The sequence below is a fragment of the Leopardus geoffroyi genome, chromosome C3 (genome assembly GCF_018350155.1).
Source record: "Leopardus geoffroyi isolate Oge1 chromosome C3, O.geoffroyi_Oge1_pat1.0, whole genome shotgun sequence".
Classification (NCBI taxonomy): Eukaryota; Metazoa; Chordata; class Mammalia; order Carnivora; family Felidae; genus Leopardus; species Leopardus geoffroyi.
In genome coordinates this window covers 33,175,658-33,197,739 of record NC_059338.1, presented here as the reverse complement: position 1 = coordinate 33,197,739, position 22,082 = coordinate 33,175,658, and the positions used below count along the sequence as shown (strand labels likewise).

General features: G+C 34.3%; 1 protein-coding gene across 1 annotated transcript in view; it reads right to left on the bottom strand.

The window, feature by feature from the left end:
- Positions 1-22,082, bottom strand: part of ZBTB41 (zinc finger and BTB domain containing 41) — a 48,955-nt gene that overhangs the window by 21,726 nt on the left and 5,147 nt on the right. The window contains exons 3-9 of the mRNA XM_045456673.1: positions 16,684-16,891; positions 15,889-15,958; positions 13,676-13,823; positions 10,042-10,171; positions 6,015-6,110; positions 4,311-4,417; positions 2,525-2,630 (exon numbers count right to left, since the gene is read on the bottom strand). Of these exons, the coding sequence (XP_045312629.1) occupies positions 2,525-2,630; positions 4,311-4,417; positions 6,015-6,110; positions 10,042-10,171; positions 13,676-13,823; positions 15,889-15,958; positions 16,684-16,891 (865 nt within the window). The remainder of the gene's footprint in view (positions 1-2,524; positions 2,631-4,310; positions 4,418-6,014; positions 6,111-10,041; positions 10,172-13,675; positions 13,824-15,888; positions 15,959-16,683; positions 16,892-22,082) is intronic.

The following is a 22,082-nucleotide window of genomic DNA, read 5'->3' as shown; positions in this document are numbered from 1 at the left end:
GGAAAAAAAAAAAGTGGGAAAGGGGCTAAATTATAATTTTACTAACTTTCAACCTTTCCGAGTGTGGCCTTTTTAATGTTTTTTGTGATGAAATGGGAAGGACACAAGAAGCACTTCTACGGCATACCAAAGCATAATGGTTGTCTCAAAGCAAAGCACTTGTGAATCTGAGTTGTGAGCTGAAGTAGCCACTTTCTTCATGAAATACCATTTTACTTGAAAGAATGAAAGACAAACCACAGTTACAGACTTGAGTTTTTGCCAGATATTTTCATGAAAATTAAAGGAAGGAAACCTGTCACATCAAGGGAAAAAATGACAATATTTGTCAGCAATGATAAAGTCTGAGCTTTCAAGCTAGTATAAAAATTTTGGAAAACTTGCACCTGCCCTTGTGATCTTGACAGCTTCCCAATACTCCTTTCTGAGAGACTGGAGGCAATATTAACACATGTGATTTGTTGATCCTGTACTGTGAAATGTGCTTACATTTAGAAAATTGCCATAATTTAGTGAACCCATGTTTTCCAAAGGACAAATGCATCGTATTACAATTTGTGCGTAGGTACAAAAAAATCATTCAAGTACAAGACCAATAGGCTGAGTGTAACAGAGTACAAAAACTTCATTAATTTTGTTTCAGATTTCACCTTGCAACTACCTTTAAGAAACTACCACTTGCTTAGTTTGGGTATAGTAGCAAAGACTAATATCCACAATTATCTAAGATTACTGCTATCACAGTACTCCTCCTTTTACCAACGATGTGTAGAGTGAGGCTAGATTTTCTTCATTTACTTCAAACAAAATAACACATGGCAGCAGATACAATACTCCAGCTATCTTCTATTAAAGCATTAGAGAGATACACAAAAATGCCAAACACGCCCCTCCTTTAATATTTTTAATTTGTTTTGTAAAGTTGCTATTTTTCACAAAATTGCTTTTTATGTGAGCATGTGATGGGTATATTACTATTTTCAAGTGAATTAATGAACAAGGTCTTCATTTTATCAACTGAATTTCTAATATGATTTGTAGAGTTTACTTACACAATAATAATTTTTTATATTATTATTTCTATAACAAGAGCTCCTGAGATACTGAATAATTTTTAAGGGTATAAAGGGGTTGAGAAAAAGTTAACAGAATTTCTGGAGCAAGTGAGTATGCAGTTCAGTCTATTTTCTACCTATTCAAACAATATGTTGAAATTCTTATTTTCTTTTCTATACAGAATCATGTATATCTTTCTATCCCAGCCCTTGGCAGCATTCCTATTATCTAATGAATACAAGAATTCAATGACTACCATGAATACATTGATTCAGTGAGTGAATCACTGAACAAAATCAGTGAAAGAAACAATAAACCAGTATATGAAAATGTAAGAAAATGGACAGAAATCAACACTTCCTACTTTTCTTCAAAGTGTTCTGTCACTTACTACATTTAAAGGTACTATATATATATTTTGTTGATCATGATCAGTACTATTAAACTACAGCTACAGTTTCTCGGCACCTTAGACCATGTGCATTATTTAGCATTTGTGTCAAACACCTAGTCCAAGAACATGGATTCTCTGAACATAATACACTCAACAACTAATCTCAGTTAACCCTGAATATCTAAATTGCTTAAAAAGCTGGTGTTCTAAAGAAAAAAGGAGACAAGCGAAAAAAGACTTTTAGGAAATAAACTAAGTTACCTGAGAGAAGTGGGCAGGGGGTAGGTAAAATAGATGAAGGGATTTAAGAGTACAGTTATCGTGATGAGCATTGAGTAATGTACAGAATTGTTGAATACATCTGAAACTACTATAACACTGTATGTTAAGTATATTGAAATTTTTTTTAAAAGTTGGTGTTCAGGCCAGCACATGCCTCCTTCAAATAAAATACCATTTAATTTAATTTATTTATTTTTAAAATTTCTTTATTTTGAGAGGAGGGGGACAGGTAGAGAGAGAAGTAGAGAAAGAATCCCAAGCAGACTTCACACAGCCAGCACAGAGTCCAACACGGGGCTCAATCCCACGAACCGTGAAATCATGACCTGAGCCAAAACCTAGAGTCAGAAGTTCAACTGACTGAGCCACCCAGGCACCCCCCCCAAAGAAAATACCATTTTAACTGCTTAGTGTGATTAGAAATCTAAATTCTGACTAGAAACATTTCCAGCAGTAACTCTTTTTAAGTATAGTATATAGGCAGCACATTTATATTTTTTGCTAAGAGCCACAGCAACCAAAGATAAATGAAATGCCCAAAGAATGCCAAGACTGTATTAGTTATTAACTTCATTATCTACTACCTCCTAGCCTTGAGTCAACTGAAAACAAGTAAACAACAATATTTCCTTCAATTTCTTTGGGTCAACAGAGAAGCTACAGAAGCTAGAAAAAAAAGAGCTAGTTAACCTATCCTCAATTAAACAAAATAAACTATGAGACCAGTTGTAACTCTCACCCAAACTACACTTATCCAATGCAGTAATTATGAGAAATTGCTTTTTCACTTACTTTTGCCACACTTTCTCTCCCAGGTGTACACTTTTGTAATGAACAGTGAGATGATCCCTACGACCAAAACATTTTCCACATTCTTCACACTGATGAGCCTTCTCACCTTAAAGACCCAAATAGTTTGATTATAATATGCACTTCAGTGTTCCCCCCAGAAATAGATGATCAAACAACAGGATAATATGATAGGAAATCAACCAGAAAAGTAAAGCCACCCTTTATTCTGGGCTATCTGCTTTATATTCCTTACTAAAGTACCTTTCTTCAATGAATCTATGCTTTTTTTCACGGATGTGAACCTTTTCCCGACCTGGAGAAGGAATGAATAGCCTTTTTGCGGAAGACTTCAAATCTTACCTCTCAATGTAACAGAGCAAGATAAATGAAATGACTTCAAAACTCAGGAATTTTTTAGGAATATATAAGTCTAGATGTCAAACACTTCAAATGAAAACACACTGAATCAAGATAAGGCTGTTTTACTGTTTATAAAAAGGACCTGAACATTTTCAGATTTTTGTACTTTTTTAAAAAAATATTTTTCATCTGTGGGGATTTCACACATTTGCAATGAGCTAAAACGCAAATATGAAGGAAAATTCTAGATGAGTCCCGTTTCTCATCTCTAATAATCAGTTATAAAGGCTTGCGCTTTAAAAATCACTCTTAACTTAATCCAGTATGCAATTAAGGCATGTGATCTCTAGAATTAGGAGTTAGAATCTTCCTCCTAAAAATGAAAATGCATAATTCCAGTGAAAAAGTCATCAGACCGTTAGCATCTCTTAAAAGTTGATAACAGTTGATAACAACTGCAACTTGTAACCTCATTGGGATTGTTTTTTTAATTTTTTTTTTTAACGTTTATTTTTGAGACAGAGAGAGACAGAGCATGAATGGGGGAGGATCAGAGACAGAGGGAGACACAGAATCTGAAACAGGCTCCAGGCTCTGAGCTGTCAGCACAGAGCCCGACGCAGGGCTCGAACTCACGAGCAGTAGATCATGACCTGAGCCGAAGTCAGACGTTTAACAGACCGAGCTACCCAGGCGCCCTTCATTGGGATCATTTAAGAAAGTAATTACATGTGTTGCATACTTCATATTTAGATTGTTTAAAATAATAATAAGCACCTGTTCTACTGTGCTTATAGAGATGGCTCTTTCCAATTATTGTACTCACAGAGTTGGCTCTCTTAGCTCTTTCTGAACATCAATCAGAGAAGAAAATATGAAAGAAAGCCCCAGAATATAAAAATTATAAATATAGTATAAAGATCTGAAATTGATCACGACTATTAAGGTACTCTTTTCCAAAGACAGGGTTTCAAAAATTCACTATTACATTAATGTTAACACCTAATTATAATCATTTCTCTTCAAACATCTGTTTTGCTAACTTCTTTCAAATCCAATAAAAATGAAAAATGTTATCTTGGCATCTCTCTTTATAGAAATGCCAATACCAATTATTGCACATATCCACATAATATGCATAGTGCAAATTTTGAGAACTTGATTAAAACAAATTTCAAAATATAGTCTGTAGGCATAAAAGGCAACCGGATTATTAAAATTGCAGTGAACAAAAACATGCCATAAAATTATGTCCCTTTCAGATGTTTTAAAAGAAAGTTTTCAGAACGAGCATTATTGATGGGGTGACCAGCATATATATTACTAAAACTATTAAAATTATAGCCAACATAAACGTGATGTAGTATGTCCTATTCAGGTGCTTTTTTAAAGGATTTTGTAACCATCATTACGAAATACACCTTACCCGAATGTATTTTTTTGTGCTTTGTAAGGTGGTCATGACGAATAAATGTTTTCCCACATTCGTCACACTCATATCGTTTATCATCATGATGTACTCGTAAATGAAGTCTATAAAGAAAAAAATTGAAGAGCATAAAAACTGGTGCCACCAAAGGGAAAATCTTGATTAAGTAAGGGAAATTGGGCTGTTTACTCAGCCACCCTCATACATTATGTGCTCTACATCTATGACGTTCCGTCTTTCCCACTCTTTTCACTACCTTACTCCAGGGTTGCTGCTCACCTCTTTCACAAAAGCACTTCAACGTGTGCATATACACTATGTCTGGATGGCATTCCTTCCTGACTTTTTAGAATGTACTAAATGTCTAGGGTTGTTATCTGTCTGCTGGTGGAGTTTCAGAGATAGCAAAGTAGGAATGAGTCAGAAGGAATTAGACAAATAAGGTAAGTGACTTAAACATATGATACAGCAAATAATTAAGAATCCTATCCTGGACGATGGATACCACTTCTAAATTGATGTATGAGAATTAAGTAAATTTTATTAAGTAATCAACTTGCTGACAGTTACATTTGCTACTTTTCTTCACACTAACCAAAGTCCGGTTCGTTTTATAGTCACCCAAAGACAGATTATAAAGGTTTAAACTATTCAAATTCATTTAACTTGAATTATTCGTATCCCCATAATCCTCCATCTATATATACCCTAGTGAAATGAATAGCTTTCCCATTCAAGTTGCCGAAACACGATGTGAGGGCGATCTGGCTGCGACATCTGTCACCCCATTGATTGCCAGGGTTGATTTGGCTGATCTGCCTGGCTAGGCGAGTGTCCCCTTCCTCCCTCACCGCTCCATGTGCGTCTCTCCCGAAGCTGCGCGATGGGTTGAAGAGGACGACCTTCCCCGATAGAGGTGGACCGTTCTTCGGTCAAGGGTATGCAAGTAGCTGCGCTCCCCTGCTAGAACCTCCAAACAAGCTCTCAAGTTGCCAAAACAGGTGTTTATTCCATAACTATAACCAGCAAAATTGACTGAACTACATCTAAAGGGGGCACATTCTGTTTAAAATGAAAAAGAGGTAAATAATAAATGGAAGTATAAAAATTAAAGCCTTATGATTAAAAATCTTAGGAGCATTAATAAAAATTTAAAATGTACATATATCTCACAGTAGGTAGTCACCTATTATTTATTCAGGAAAAAGCCAACTTTTCACAAACTGCAAATGTGGTCAGGAATTCAGCTATAAAAACAATTACACAGGTTACAAATAATACACAAAAGACTTTCCTAAACTAATAATCCTACAGTTTTCAATTTTGCCATATTTCACACCATTTCTTTGATAGCCAAGAGTGACAAAATGCATTGGGATTAGAATATCAGAGCTTTAATGAATTTAATTCAAAGATTAAGTAATGAAATAAACATTTAAATGACAGCGACTCAGACAGTAAAGCATCTAGCAAACTTGGTGATGAAGAAATTATTTAATATTTTGCACTACAGAATGAAAACAATATTAAAAGCTGTAATGTAGAGGGAAAAGTTTGTAAGTAGAGTTTTTTGCATAATTTTGTTTACCACGAGTACTAGAAAATGTTTTAATTCACCAATGAACTAATGCAATGATAATAGAGAATTAAAAGAGACATAATTTATCTTACTTAATACAGAGAAAAAATGGCTTGACTTACCTATATGAACTTCCATGACGAAAACTTTGTCCACAAATACTACAAAGATGAGGTTTTTCTCCACTATGGATTCTCAAATGTTCTTTCAAAGTAGTCCTGTATTTTAAAAATACACATTTATCTTAAGTTTTTTTAATACCAATATTTATATTAAACATATATTTCTAGAAAGCTTACTAGAAAGGTGTTCAAGCTAAAGATATTATGGCAATTCTCCCTTTCTCCAACAGTATTTTTGCTTTTTATTGAATTAGTCTCACGAACACATAATCATGCTTGTTTTGTCTCTCTTCTTTAAAAAAAAAATTAACTTTGCCTTCCTTTGCCATTGGTTTGCTCAAAGATTTAACTATATAGCTTAGCAACTTTCAAGAAGTAGAATGGAAAATGCTCAACTGTCACTACTAAATTAAGTAAAACTGATGTGAATTTTAGTGGAGAGAATTTAATAATATAGAAGGAATCCAGTTTATCAGTACTATTCCTTTCAAATTGTGCTCAGTATCTATTAAAAGAATGTTTTAAGCCAAGGAAATCTTTACAGGTGTTTGTGACTTCCAGATGCCAATGTGAAGAAGGGAAATAATATAAAGAATACAATTATTGCCATTTCTAAAGCCTCCAGCCCTACTGACACGATATGGGTTTGTTAAAATAAAAAACAGAGACCAGCCTTGAAAATTCCCTGAGCAGACAAAACTAGTTTAGTCATAAAAACAAAGCCTAATGTAGCTTATTTCGCAAGGATAACTTGACCTGGCTCATTTGTTAATGCCTCATCTATGCCAGTAGATGGTGCTCTTCTACAAGGCCCAACAACACTTGACCCCGGCGCTTGCAGGTGTACCCAGCTTTGGGGAAAACATTCCTAAAACTATCCTCGCACCCCTATGTATTAAGTAACTAAAAATAAAAAGATGGAAGGTTGTTTTAGTTTTTGGTTTGTCTGCTTTTTGTTTTTATAGAAAGACCTTTAAGATAAAAATAATTTATAAAGCATAAAATAAAGTATAATTTACCAGTCTATAAATATAAGTTTTCATATAAATATAGCATACTGATTTTCCTATTTTACCATGATATCAGTTTGTTATTTTAAGAAAGTGGCATTTCTAATGTTTTTAAATTATGGAACTTTTATATGCTGAAGGATATAAAATATGAATAGTGTTTAAAGAACAGTATTACATTTACATGCAGAGTAAGACATAGAATATTGCTATACCTTAGAATGCCTCCACGTTACTCTGTTCTCTCAGGGATAACCACGTATGTCAACCATTCCCCCTCTTCTTTGTTTTACTACCCAGTAGTATATATCACTAAACAATATACTGTATATTTTTGAAACACTGAGTAGCAAGTACAAATCTAGTAATATTGCCACTATTAGTTAAAGGGCCCACGAAATAAAATGAATAGGGTCTCTGTATCAAAGTCTGGCTGTAGCTTGCTTGAGCACTAGCAAAAGCCCTTTCCAGCATGTCAGTGGGTAAAGTCATGAATAAATACCGGAAAACATAAGGTTCACCACAATCAGAGCATCTGACAATCTAGAGTGGATCAAGTACGAGAAAGTCTGACAGAAATACATACAGTCAAAGTAAATAGGCTATTGTATACACTTTGCTTCCAAACTTACTATGAACTATCTCTAATTCCCAGGGACAGGTCAAAAAACATTTCTGTGAAATCAAACAAATATCCTCAGTCAAATAAAGCAGCAAGGCATAAATATAATCATAGGAACTTCACTGGCATACACGTGCCATACAGTGGCAGAGCATAGATAAGAATTTGAATCAGAATCAGGGAGAAGGAAATGGGGAGTTGCTACTCAATAGGTATGAAGTTTCAGTTATGCAAGATGAGTAAATTCTAGAGGTCTGCTGCACAACATCGTGCCTACAGTTAACAATACTGTATCATGCACTTAAACACTTATTAAGAGGGTAGATCTCATGTTAAAAGTTCTTACCACATTAAATTAAAAGAAAAATATTTTGGGTCGGACCTGCTCTAGCATTCTGACTCCCAGTTCTTAAAAGAGGAAACATGCTAGCAGGGATCTCAGCAATGACAAGCCCCAACGTGTCATGGGTCACTACTACTACTAGTGTGGGCTAACTACCCATTGCACACACATGTTGTACAACTGACAACTTGGAAACCTCATTCACCATCCTCCTATGAATTCCTGTTGCCTCCCCCCAGTATTAGAATTCCTATTTCCCGTAGCCCTCATCTTCCTCTTCATCAGTTTACCTTCTCATTCTGGTGAAGCATGCCTTTTAGTTGCTTCATGAGAAAGAGTACATCAAAGACTACCTTTTTGGTATCATGAAAAATGTCTTTATGATCTTTAGGTCTGATTGTTAGTTTAACTAAGAACTGAATTCTAAGCTGGAAATACTTTTCTTTCAGAATTTTGAAAGTACAACTGCATCATCTTATTTCTAGTGTTGCCGTTCAGAGAGATGTCCAAGTACTTCTAATTCGTAATTCAGCATATGTAACTTTTTTTTCCTGAAAATTAGAAGCATATAGAAGCTTCTCTTTGTCCCCAGTGTTCTGAAATATCACAGCAATATATCTTGGAGTAGGTTTATTTTCATCTAATGTCCTAAGCATTTGATGAGTAATTTCAGTCTGGCAACTCATGTGCTTCAGTTCTGGGAAATTATTTTGAATTATTCAGTGATGATTTTTTTTCCCTTGCTATTTTCGCTGTTCGTTCTTTCTTTCTAGACCTCTTGACTGGTTCCCTAATGCTCTAATCCTTATTTTACATTTCTGTATCTTTTTGCTCTACCTTTTGGGAGATTCCCTCAACTTCATTCTTCAATCCTTCCATTAGGCTGTTTACTTTGTCTATCATACTTTGAATGTGATTTGTTATGTGACTCTTTTATATAGCATCCTGTTCTTGTGTAATGGATTCTTTATCTTCAACTTTATCTTCAATGGAATATCCATAACAGTTGTTTATCTTCTTTTTTTTGAAAGTTTTCATCTTTCTGGATAATCTGTTTCCTTCAAGTTTTTTTTTTCCCCTTCCTGATTGTGTTGGAATCTAGCTTTCACATTAAAGGTTTTCTTTCTCTGTTTTTTAATTCTTCTATCTGTCCATGATTAAGTGTGATAGACTAAAAAGTGGATGGGATGGTCAAAGAGCATGAGGGGGCCCTAATGACTTCACAGTAGGTGATCTAGGTGTACTATTTGTTAGGGAATATATTTGCACTTTGGTTGTTCAGATTTTCAGAGAATTGTTTTCTAACTACTGCTGGGGGAATAAAATCTAAAACCCAAGAGGTCAGAAGGGATAAGGCCTGGGGCTCACTGCTTCCAGAATTCAGAAAGCATTCATCATATGACAACATGGTATAGTCCAGTCCAGATATCTGCTGAATTGGGAGAGGGGTCGGTGCCCACCAGCAATGACCTGTGTGGGTGTCAGAAGAAAATCCAAAGAATAGAACTTCTAAAGAAGTTTTTACTCCAGTGCTCCTTGTTCTGCCTCCCCTTCACTCTAGTTCCAGAGGCATCTGATACTGCCTACTCCTATTCCTTCTGTGGATTCTCTGATGTAAACTATGTTCTCAATTTCTCCATCACCACCTTGGGATTTGTGTTTCTTAGACCTGCTAAGTCAGTTGCCACTGATTCATCTGCTTTCCAGTTTCCAAATCTGTGTTGTTCTTGTCATCTTTCTGTTCTCCCTGTCTCTGTAGCTTACTATCTTTTAAATCAGTCAATCAATAACTTTTAATGTAGTTTTATTAGAGTTCCAGAAAGAAATAAAATGTTACCTGTGTTAAATTCACTATCTAAACCTGAAAATCCTGATTTCATATCATCTTCTATAACATTTTATATAATTTCTTCGCATATCCTTAAATTTCAAATTAAAGCATAATTCAAGTATCTCACATCTGGCATTACCCTAATCCTTCTAAACTATATTTGTTAATTATTTGTATATAACAGTACCAGGATTTTTCTGGGTGTGTAGATAATTCCTCACCTTTCTCGTACTGATTTTCCACAGATAAAGCAAGTCCACTTTCTCTTTCCACCGTGGGTACATTCTATATGGCGTTTCAAATTTCCAGTGTCATTAAACTGGCGACCGCATATATCACATGGAAAAGGACCTACAAAGGAAAGAAAGTGTACATTTAAAGTTTAAAGAATCGATACTAAGTTAAATTTAATGGGCATATTGTCAATGTATACCTACCACTGTAAGTACATACACAATTATATATACCTACCACTGTAAGTACATAAATAACACAATAAAGTTATTTATTTATAGTTTTCTCTTCTCTTCTGGACTGTTCATTCCTAGAAGGCAAGTTACAATCACCTCTATATGGTTAGAGCTGAGTTTAGGGTGTGGCATCTAACATAATAAATGTTGAATAATGTAATGGGTTAATAAATTGAAATGGCCAATTCCTAGTTTGAAATCAGACTAGAATAAAGTAAAAAATGTTATATACCAGATTTCTGGGGAGAAGGGGTACTGAGAAACTCTGGTAGAATAAACAAAGGACTTCAAAGAGTTCATAATCTGGAAATATATTGTCGTTCCTCAAAACCACACATTTTTAACGACGTTGCCTAGACTGAAAATACTGTGGACTCTATTGTGAACTCTAATGAGAAATTAATCATGGCAGAACAATGGAAAGAAAATGGCATTTGGACACTGGAATTCAGAAACATCTATAAGCAAAACAGTTCAGTAGCCACAGTAGTTTTGGGGGGAATTTCAACACGTTTTTGAGAGACGACCTCAAAACGTATTAAGTATCTTCAACATATTTTTGTTTCATCTTCCATGAGATCTGAGTCTTTTATTCATTTATTAAGTCATTCAACAAGTATTTATTGATTCTTAATTCGTATTTAGCACTGGGTTAAGCAAAGCAGTGCTATGGAAAATCTCCGCCTCCTCTTACATCCCTCTTCACCAAAAAAGGCTCCAAGAAGGTGGGAAAAAAAGATTCAGCATAAACACAAAGATAAAGAAATGAAGTAAATAAAGTGCTAAGATGAGCAGATTACAGCAAGAGTAAGTTAGGCAGAGAGTGAAATAACTTTATGTGCTACTGAAGGCTCCAGTTGGGGGAAGAAAGAAAGCAGCTTTCTCTTTCATGCTCAGTTACTTATCAGAGTTTTTCAAATGAAATACCTACATTCTTTCCCCTCTATTAGATATCCAGTTTTGCATACAGTTAAACTTACTTGAACTTCTATTTATGAAGCTATGCTGGGAAGTTAGTAAAGCAGATTTTCATTCCAACTCTCTACATAGGATAAAATTAGAAGATTTGACTTTAAAGCCTACTGTAACTTTTACACTTATACATGGAGATACATTAAAAATTCTTCTACCCTGGGGCACCTGGGTGGCTCACTCGGTTAAGCTTCTGACTCTTTATTTCGGCTCAGGTCACGATCTGGCAGTTCGGAGACTGAACTCCATGTCGTGCTCTGTGCTGGCAGGGCAGAGCCTGCTTGGGATTCTCCACCTCCCTGTCTCTCTGTCCCTCTCCTGCTTGCATCTTCTCTCGAAAATAAATAAATAAACATTAAAAAAAGTCTTCTGCCCTAACTGTTCAGATTGTATTTCTTAGATATCACTCCCTCTGATTTACAGAATATATAATCCTAATGTAGGCGGTGTGAATATGACCCAGAATAGCCTAAAGCAGTAATACTCATGTGTGTGGTATCTGGACCATCAGCATCAGCATCACCTAGGAACTTGTTAGAAATACAAATTATTGGGCCACACCTCAGACCTGAACCACTAACCTAACATACAGTGATTCAAGTAAACAGAAACAGAGATGGGATGCAAAAGAACTTGTGTGTGTGTGTATACAAAACATACATATGTCATATATATTTACATATGCAATATATACATGTACATATATAAAACATATGCACACATGGTTCTAATTCAACCATCTTTTCAAGAATGCTTTCTTTAACAACTCTGTTATCAGTTCAAGAATCTGCTTGTATACTTTTACTGATAGGAAAATAACTATTGTGCAAGACAACTTACTTCAATGTATAAGTTCCAATACTTTAAAAGATTTCTAAATTGAAACTAAATCTATACCTTAGGATTTCCACTCAATGTTCTTAGAATGCCTATTTATTTACTAAATGATATACTTAACAAAAGCTGAAATAGAAAATCAGGAACAGAAAAAGGAAGTGGAAACAAATATGTTCACTATAAAAATTATTATATTTTGCTATGATGTTTCTATAACATGGGACAAAAAGGGATTGCCTATGATTTTTACCTCAAAAAGGAAGAAGCCCACCAATTCCCCAAGAGAAACTCTTTTTCCTGGAACTAATGTATAAAGAAACTTCTCACATGCAACATGCAATCATGAACGTGTCTCCAACTATATTTCTGATAATTATAAAACTTGCTTCATATGATGGTATTAGAAATGCCAAGATGAAATCCTATGATAGACCAACTTACTAAGGACAATTCAAAAAAGGACTAAGCTAAAAAATAATCTTCCAGCATACACTAGTCTTATATACAATTATAAAGATTTAAGTGTTCCTTATTGAACAATAAAGTCTCAAAAGTTTTCGAAGATAGGTGCTCTACCTTTCCCAAACAAAATTTCAAGGTCCTTCAAAAGTGTTTCACATGACATAATTTTAAGACCTTATGTCACCATAATTACCCACCTCTTGAGAATGTACTTGTCAATATCTATCTTGAATGCAGTATCCAGAAATGAATTCAGTATTCCAGATGAATTTAAAATCAGTGAGATAATTACCTCCCTGATTCTGAACAATAGATTTTTATTAATACAGTTTAAAACTATAGTAGTTTTTGTCAGTCATATGACATTACTGTTCAGATTGTGCCTAAAAAGCTTCTGCTTTTAAGCCCATCTATAAATAAAGGAGTTTGGATTCTATACCATTTTATAGTTCTGTAATCCCCAATGACCAAAGGTCAGATAATTCCCATGTTTATGACTTTGTATTTACTCTCAATTACTTTTAACTTCATTTATTTTAACCTTTTGTATAGCACAAAGATTTTTTTTTTTTTAATCTTTATTTTCTGGTGTATTAGCTACACACGCCTATAATTTGGAAGGCAGCCATACTCACCACTACACCACCAATGCTGCGCAGCAAACGGCCTCTACTATGGATGACGACAATTCCCTAGCAGTATTGACCGTCATAAATGTACCTAACTGTACTACCATCTGGCACACAGGTTTCCACCTTGGGCGTAAGCATTAGACAGAGGATTCGTCAAATACAATGCTAAATTCCACATAGACTAAGTTAATTTTATTCCCTTAAAAAAAGAGTTTTTTCCAACAAAAATGCCTTATTCAAGCACTCACAGATCTATCCACCAATTAACTATGAATAAATGCTGTTTATGACTACAGACACATCTGCCACCAAAACAAAACATAAACATATTTACTCATCTCTAGGAACAGCAGCAAATCCAGTATTCCTCCCAATTTATCTGACTTCCTTCCCCTAAGTGGTTCAACAGCAGCAGGCTCCTCTAGCATGATGTGATAATCAATAATTACTATGACTGCTTTGAGAAAAAGTAATTTGCTTACCCAGATGGAACTTTTCTTGATGCTTTAACCGTGCAAATCGTGATTTGAAATGTTCTTCGCAATAGGTACACTTAAAAGGTTTATCTTGAGAATGCAGAATCATATGTTCCTCCAAGTGTGGTCTTCGAGTAAAAGACTTCTTACAAATCTAAGAGAAATGTATGCAAAACACAAGGAAACCTGAATTAAAAATAAAATACAAAGCTCATGATGAGAAATAAACTCATGAATTCAAGCAGTTAAAGGAAAATTTCTCCCAACAGAAAAGTTACCCAAAATAGAATCAAATTTTAATTATGCAGAAAAAAGCCTTGGAGGAATTATAGTAAGGAATTATTTTAAATTCATACTAAAGGTTGATGAATTTCCACTCCTTACATTTCTAATAGGCTAATTTCTAGGATTACACAGTAACCTTAATACCTTAATTCTAGCCAAGATTTCTAAAATCCATTAAATTTATATTTTTAAATCACTTATATATCATAAATAGGTTTTATTATTGTTGCCATATACTTAATTAGGAATAGGAGCAAGAAACTGCAGAAAAATAATTTTAGAATTTATCTCTTAAAGTAGTCAAAAGGAAGAGATACAGCTTTTTAGAGAAATCTGGCAGACACAAGATTTAAAAAGGGGGAGGTCAATGAAGGTTCATCACTGTAACAGATATACCACTTCAGGGGGATGCTGTTAATGGGGGAGAACAGGCATTTGTGGGGGCAGTGGGGTATGGGAAATCAATATACTTTCCTCTCAATTATATTGTAAAACTTAAACTGCTCTGAAAAATAAAGTCTCAATTTTCTTTTATTAAAAAAAGGCGGGGGCTGTTAACAATGACAACAGTAACAACAATAATAATATAGCATGTACTATATACCAGGCACATGCTAAATAATTCATGGTTTATTTTACTTAATTCTCACAATAATCCTACGAGGTAGATATAATTATTATCACCATTTTACAGCTGAGTATAATGAAGCTTATTAAGGAGAAGAAACCAACTTATGTAGACCCAAATAATTAATAACTAACTTCAATTCCTACAAGCTGAAATCAGAGAGACAGTGAAAATTTTGCTGTATAAATACATTGAAGCCTGAAAATAAGGAAGACAAATGACAGCTTGTGACTCCTTTAAACAATATTTACCTAAATAATGAAAAAGATGTTAGTGAATGTGGTACAACAGGTATCTAAAAATTCTTTGCTACTACTGGAAAAACAGAAACGAATTCCCTTCCCCTTAAATCTGACCTGACTGTAGGGACTTGTTTGACCAACAGAATGTGTTAAAAGTGATGCTCAGTGACTTCTGAGGCCTAGGCCTTAAAAATTCCTATCATTTTTACCTAGGCTTCTTAGAGTTTAGCTGCCATGCTAGAAAAAAGATCAAGTAGCCTCATGAAAAGACCAAAGGGGAAAAGAACCAAGGTCCCCAGCCAACTGTCCTTGCTAAGCTCCTTGCTGTCAGCCAACATCAAGTTCCAGCCATGAGTGTCCCCAAAACACACCAGACCATCTGTGTCAGCTGAAAACAACTGAGTGACTTCAGATGACAACATGTGGAACCGAATTACCTAGCAAAGCTGTTCTCCAAATTTAGATGACTGATCCACAAAATGGTGGGATATAATAAGACAGTTGTTAAAGGCCCCTGAGTTTTGAGACAGATAACTAGAAATGGAGGGAAAATTCTAAACACTTTACACTCCTGTTAGTATAATAATGTCAGTTTATATACACAACATAAGTACACGGTATGGTAGTTACACTAAAAAACTGGGGCTGCTGGGTGGCTCAGTCGGTTGAGCCGTTTGACTCTTGGTTTTGGCTCAGGTCATGATCTCACAGTTCATGAGTTGGAGCCCTGCACAGGGCTCCGTGCTGACAGTGCAGAGCCTGCTTGGGATTCTCTCTCCCCTGCTCTCTCTGTCCCTCCACTGCTCTCTCCCTCTGTCACTCTCTCAAAATAAATAAGAAAAAAAAAATTTTTTTTAAATAAGAAATAAAAACTAAGATTTCCATCAGGTCCACCATCTAAACACTAACCCTTATGGGGTTTAACTTATAAATATTAAGATAACTTTGTGTAAGATTCTAAAAGTGAGATAAGCTAAGTTTATATTTTTTTAACATCTAATTACTTTCCCCAAAGGTAACATTATATTTATTTTGGTTTTTTATTACAAATTAAAAGGTCTTACATCACATTTCCAACTTTCACTCTTAGTCTTCTTAATGGAGATAAATTCTTGTGCATTTTCAGGATGAAATCTATAAGGAAAAAAAAGACTGTTAGGAAAAGATTACATTAGTTAAGTCAGTATTCCATATGATCTGTCAACAGTGACTGTAAGAATCAGGCACTGATTTCTTTCATTAAGAGACAGACACATGTAAACACCTTAAGAATATAGGTATCATTAACATTTAATAAATGAATGTATATGCCTAAATTTATGCAGAAATAGTCAAAGACAATGTAATCATATTTTAAATACATTCAGAAACCTAGCTATTCACAGATAATCTTCAAGGTAATTCACTTGATTTTTTTTAGTCCAAATTTCAGTAAATTTCCTTTCTTAAAGTTAAATATGGAACACTGACTAAACATGCTTTCTCTCACAAATTTTTATACACTAAAGACAAAGTTGAGCATGAGGAGTAAGTTTCCTAGGTCTAAAAACATAGATTTTGAAAATATACTTGCCAAAACCCAAAATAAAAAACAGGATGACCAAAATACTATCTTAAACTTCTATAGTTCTTGTTTCAACATTAAAAAACTTCACCTCAACAGCATTAATAAAAAATATAAACTAACATTTGCTGCTCTTAATATATCTGTAATCAAATATATTTGCAATCAAAAATGTTTGCAAAATACTAAGCAATGAAAGAATTGGAGACAAGCACTCCATAAATGTTTTTAGCTTACTCCATATTTAAATTAGAAGGCACAATAAAGTATATTATGGAAGCAAGATAATACTTGCCTCTTAACATGCTTGGCTAAAGTCTTCTTGCTTGCATGAAGTTTATTACAATAAGGGCACTTGTGCTCCTTCTTATGAAATTCTGTTTCATTACTGTGCTTCTTTCTGTGAACAGTTAGATTAGACTTTGTCGAATAGCGCTGGTGACAAATATCACACTCAAAGGGCTTCTCACCTGTGTGAACACGTGTGTGGCTCTCATATTTCCCTATAAAAAGAGAGAAACTAAAATTAAATTCATTGTATTTGGTACAAAGTGACTGAAATTTGACAGTGCAATAAAATCTCATGACTAGTAACATTTAATACACACACACCTACACACAAGTTTATACCTAAAATACGGTATATATCTCTGATAAACCTCAAGACTTATTACTTTGACCTCACTGCCTTCCTTGAAAACTTGGGTCATTAGAAAAAATTGTTCATGTTTACATTTTTTTTTTAATGCTTATTTATTCTTGAGAGAGAGAGAGAGAGACACACACACAGCGTGAGCAGGGGAGGGGCAGAGAGAGGGAGACAGAATCCGAAGCAGGCTCCAGGCTCTGAATTGTCAACACAGAGCCCGACGCTGGGCTGGAACCTGAGATCATGACCTGAGCCAAAGTCGGATGCTCAACCGACTGAGCTACTCAGGCCCCCTCGTGTTTACACATTTTAAAAAACAAGACTTTGGGTAAATTTGCTGAACATTCTGTAGGCAAACTGTTGGAACTTAAAACTTTAAAATATATAGATATATTTTAAATGTTATTTATTTTGAAAGAGGGGGAGAGTGAGCATGAGCAGGGGAGGGGCAGAGAGAGGGAGAGAGAGAATCCCAAGCAGACTCCACACTGCCAGCGCAGAGCCCAGTGCAGGTCTCGATCTCGTGAACTGTGAGATCATGAACTGAGTCAAAACCAAGAGTCGGACCCTTAACCAACCGAGCCACCCAGGCGCCCCTAAAATATACATATTTTTTTCATTTAAAATTGACCTTCAGCAAAGATCTAATCTTCATTTAACACTTAGTATTTATATTTTACTTTTACTATGTATATCCATGAACTGAAATTTTCAGATTTGATAGTCCTTTTAAAAACATATTAAAAAGGAAAAATAATATGCTTATGTATCTTATAATATATGATAGTTTTATCTCTCTTCCCACAGGAGGTAATCTGGAAAGGGTATGACAAATCTAGAATTCTCAACAAAACCTATACTTCACTACAACATATTCATATAATATCTCTCCAACTCCTAAGATATGAGAAAACAAGTAAATCACCTGTACTTTGATGCATGCGTAACGCTAAAGTGCTGAAGCCAACATATATGGGCAGTATCAGGGAAAGCAGGAAAAGGAAAAAATAAACTGGTATCAATGCACAGATACCAGGAATCATACTAACGTGAGATTTGTATTATCTGAATACACACCTAAATTCTATACAATGTTATACGTTTCTCCAACAGGGAAAAAAAAAAAAAAAAAAAAAAAAATCAAGAAATTTTAACATAGACTTTCCAGGAGAAAAAGTTACAATAAAAAATGAAATACAAAGATATTTTTTGGCTTAATTTTTATTTATATTCCTACTTAGACTAAAATTTTTTCACATCGTTATTTAGAACAGAAATTTCTAAAGTCCAGAGACAGAACAGCATCACAGGTAAGGGCACAGATCCTGGATACATGTACCTAGATATGAATGCTGGCTCTTTAAATAGCAGACTATGTGACCTTGAACAAATAACGTCTCTATGCCTCAAATCTTGCTCAGCTGAAAAAAATGGAATGAAAGTATTTACCTCAAAGGACTGTCATAGGCATAAATGAACACACATTAAAGCACTTCTAATGGTGTCTAAGTTATCAATTAACGTTGGCTATTATTATTCTGTAACAGAAGTTGTGAATGTGCACATCTAGTAGCTTAAAATAGAAATTTCAAGGATTCTTTTGAGCAAAAAGCAATAAAAATAAGAAAAAATACTATTGGTAAGAGAAGCAGTTTTCAGTTAAAAGCTAGCTTTGCTTTGCCCTGCAAAATAAATGTGTAAATTTTTCTTCAGGCCAAAGCTAATGTAAAAGTATGGTATTTCAGTCATATACTTAAAAAATATTCTATGTAGATCACGGAAATTAGAAAAAACCCAAAATATTCTATGTCACTGAGGAAAAAAGATAATCATAATTATTATTTTTTTAAGTTTATTTATTTTTGAGAGAGAGAGCAGAGGAGGGGCAGAGAGAGAGAGGTGGACAGAGGAGCTGAAGTGGGCTCTGTGCTGACAGCAGAGAGCCGGATGCAGGGCTCAAACTCATGAACCGCAAGATCATGACCTGAGCCGAAGGCGGACTTAACAGATTGAGCCACCCAGGCACCCCAATCATAATTATTTTTCTACTTAATAAAATAAATGAGTTCACCAATCTATTATATATATTTATGTATGATTAAGTTTAATAAACACATAGTATATTACCTAAAAATTAATTACATTGCACTTACATAAAAATACCCAGGAAAGGGAACCAAAGTATTTTCCTCAAGGTTGAGGGGGAAGGCTGACAATTATGGGCCAAGAAAAACAAAAGTATGATGAAAAATCCATTAGGTATTTATATATAGACCATATAGATAATGGTTGATGCATTTTTTACATATACGTAGTTAGAAAATTTAGTGTTTGGTCATCTGCTAAATTAGCTGTGTGATCTTAATTAGGCTAATATTTAACTTCTCTGTACCTGCGTTTATTAAAACTGCATGGGGCTCTGAGAAGTACATGAGTTAATATAGACACAATGCTTAAAACATTCCTGCACATAGTGAGCACTAATAAAAATCAGCCATTTATTACTATTATTATATGGATTACTAGTCACAGTGCAGACATGTAGTTATACCTCAAAAATAAATACGGATAGAGCTGACATATGAATATACATTATAACAGATCAAACTGGGGTTTCAGCTCTCTGAGAACACTGGAAGAACTTGACTTTTTCCCCTTGCCATTGTTAAAATGGCCTATCACCTCTGTTCTCTGTCTGCCACCTCTAGGACGTACTCTCCATTTACACATGCATATACACACTCTACCACGAATACTTCTGCTGTGTTCAAGGGATGAGATTTAATACTGGAATTTATTGAGGGAAATGTTCTTGTGTGCCACAAGGTGAAATCTGAAATGACTTTTGATAAATGTTACAGATAAGTAGGTTTTATAGAACAAGAGTTGAACTATGTTATGGTTTAAGTCAGTGTTTTACAAACTAAAGTTCATTAGTGTTCATGAAATAAATTACTTGAGTTGTGACTAGCAGTGGGGAGAAAAAGGAATAGAGTAGAAAATATCAGAGTGTACTAATACTAGTTTTGTGCATTTTTTTTGCTTCAATTTATGTATAAGCACATGTGTAAATATGCATATTGTATAATACTAGATGTATCTCTGACCTTGAACTATCCCAAACACAGATTTATATTGTTTTTTGCAGGGTATAATCAGACCATTACTGCTATAATATCTTTGGGAAAATGTCTTCTGAGTTGATCTTATTCTTTTTCTATCATAATATGGCATGCATGATTAGATCCTTAACCTTTATTACACATCGATTAGATAAAAAGTACAGAATCCAAACATTATCAATATATACTAAAATCCCACAATTTTAATTTTGAAAAGATTGAGGTCATTGCATGGAATTAAAAAGTTTTCCTTGACTATGAAAGTTTTCACATTTCATTTTTATTAAACTTACTTTTTAAAATTATATAAATGACACATACTTATGGAAAAATGTAAACAAATCAAGAGTATACTGTGTAATTTTTAAACGATTAATTTAATGATTAAGTTACATGTAGTTGAATATTGAAACCATCAAAATGACAGTTAACTTAAAAATCAAAAGCACCTTTAACAATTAAACTTCCATTTTTCTACAGACCAGAATTAAGATTTAACCAAGAAAAAAAAAATTTAAACCAAAAGAGCCAAAATTTTTAAAAATTCATTTAAATAAATTCATGAGTCCAAGGAGACCAATGAAAATATATAAATTTGAATGATTCATTATGACATTAAGAATATCTGAAGTGAAAAAACTTTTTTGTTAAGTTATTAATTCAATTTTATGCATATTGGCATTGCAAGGCCAGTTATCTCTATGGATTTGCATTTCTGAACAATAGAAAGACATAACTTCTGAGGAAACACTGACCCCATGAGAGTCAGGTAGATCTCCAGGGGCCAGTGGGGAAAAATTTTAATTAGATATTAAATTGCATATTTAAGAAAATTGGTAGCAGTGTGGGAGGCACTCAGCATAAATATAGTCATCTATATCCACTTCTTTTTTTATGGGGTGGGGAAAATTCAACAATAAATCAAAGTGTGCATTTCAAATAAATTTTCAATAAAACATTGTATTCCTTCAGAGAATAATCTACTATGTCGACCATTCTTGATTACCAAAACACATAACATTAACAAATTTCATCCACAGAATTTTTTCTGAAAGAAAAGACACTTCTAAAGAAATTTTCACATGAAAAACTTGACCTTGTGCTTAAGAATTTATTATTCCCCCATATAGGTCATGCAAAATTACCTTTGTCAGGTTTTGTGAGCAGTTTTTACAAAGAGAAACATCGCCAAATTAGCTCATTATATATCTGATATTGCTAAATCTTCTATTATTCTTTGAATTTATTCATATGGCGTACTCTAAAGAATGCATAACTAAGATATTTAACCTTAAAGTATTATGTCACTGTTATAACTCTTCTCTATTAAGAACAAATTGGAATCTCTGTCAGGATGGTCTAGAGAGTCACATTTTTTAAAAAGCTATAAAACATTTTCTACCTCTAGAAGAGATTGTAAATTTAATCCAAGGAAAGATTTTAGTTCCCACTAGGAACAATAAAAAAGATAAATTATCCAAATTTTCTCTCTCATCCCATCTGTCATCTTTTCCCTATTTTTGCCTTTTCACCCACTAGGTTTTTTCACCCACTTTAACCTTAAGGGGGAAAGGTCAAAGGACTCTTATTTGCATGAGAATAGACTGAGGAAGACAGCTGGTAGCCTAAGGAAAAATATAACTGGATCAGAAGTCCCACTCCAAGCAACTATTAAATGCATCAGAAAGGATAAAAGATCCAAAGTAATGGAATGAAATTAGTGGACTACATATTGTGGAGCTAATGGTTCCAGCAGGTCCCACAGCTTATTCATTAATTATCAAAACCCACTCCAAGACAGCAAAGTCAGAACCTTATAAAGAAGCCCAACTGGCTTCCTCCAAGTCCAAAGTTAAGTCAGACACTCACCTTTCAATTTAGTTCAGCTAAATAGGAGCTTACTGAAAACTTGTTATTTGAAAC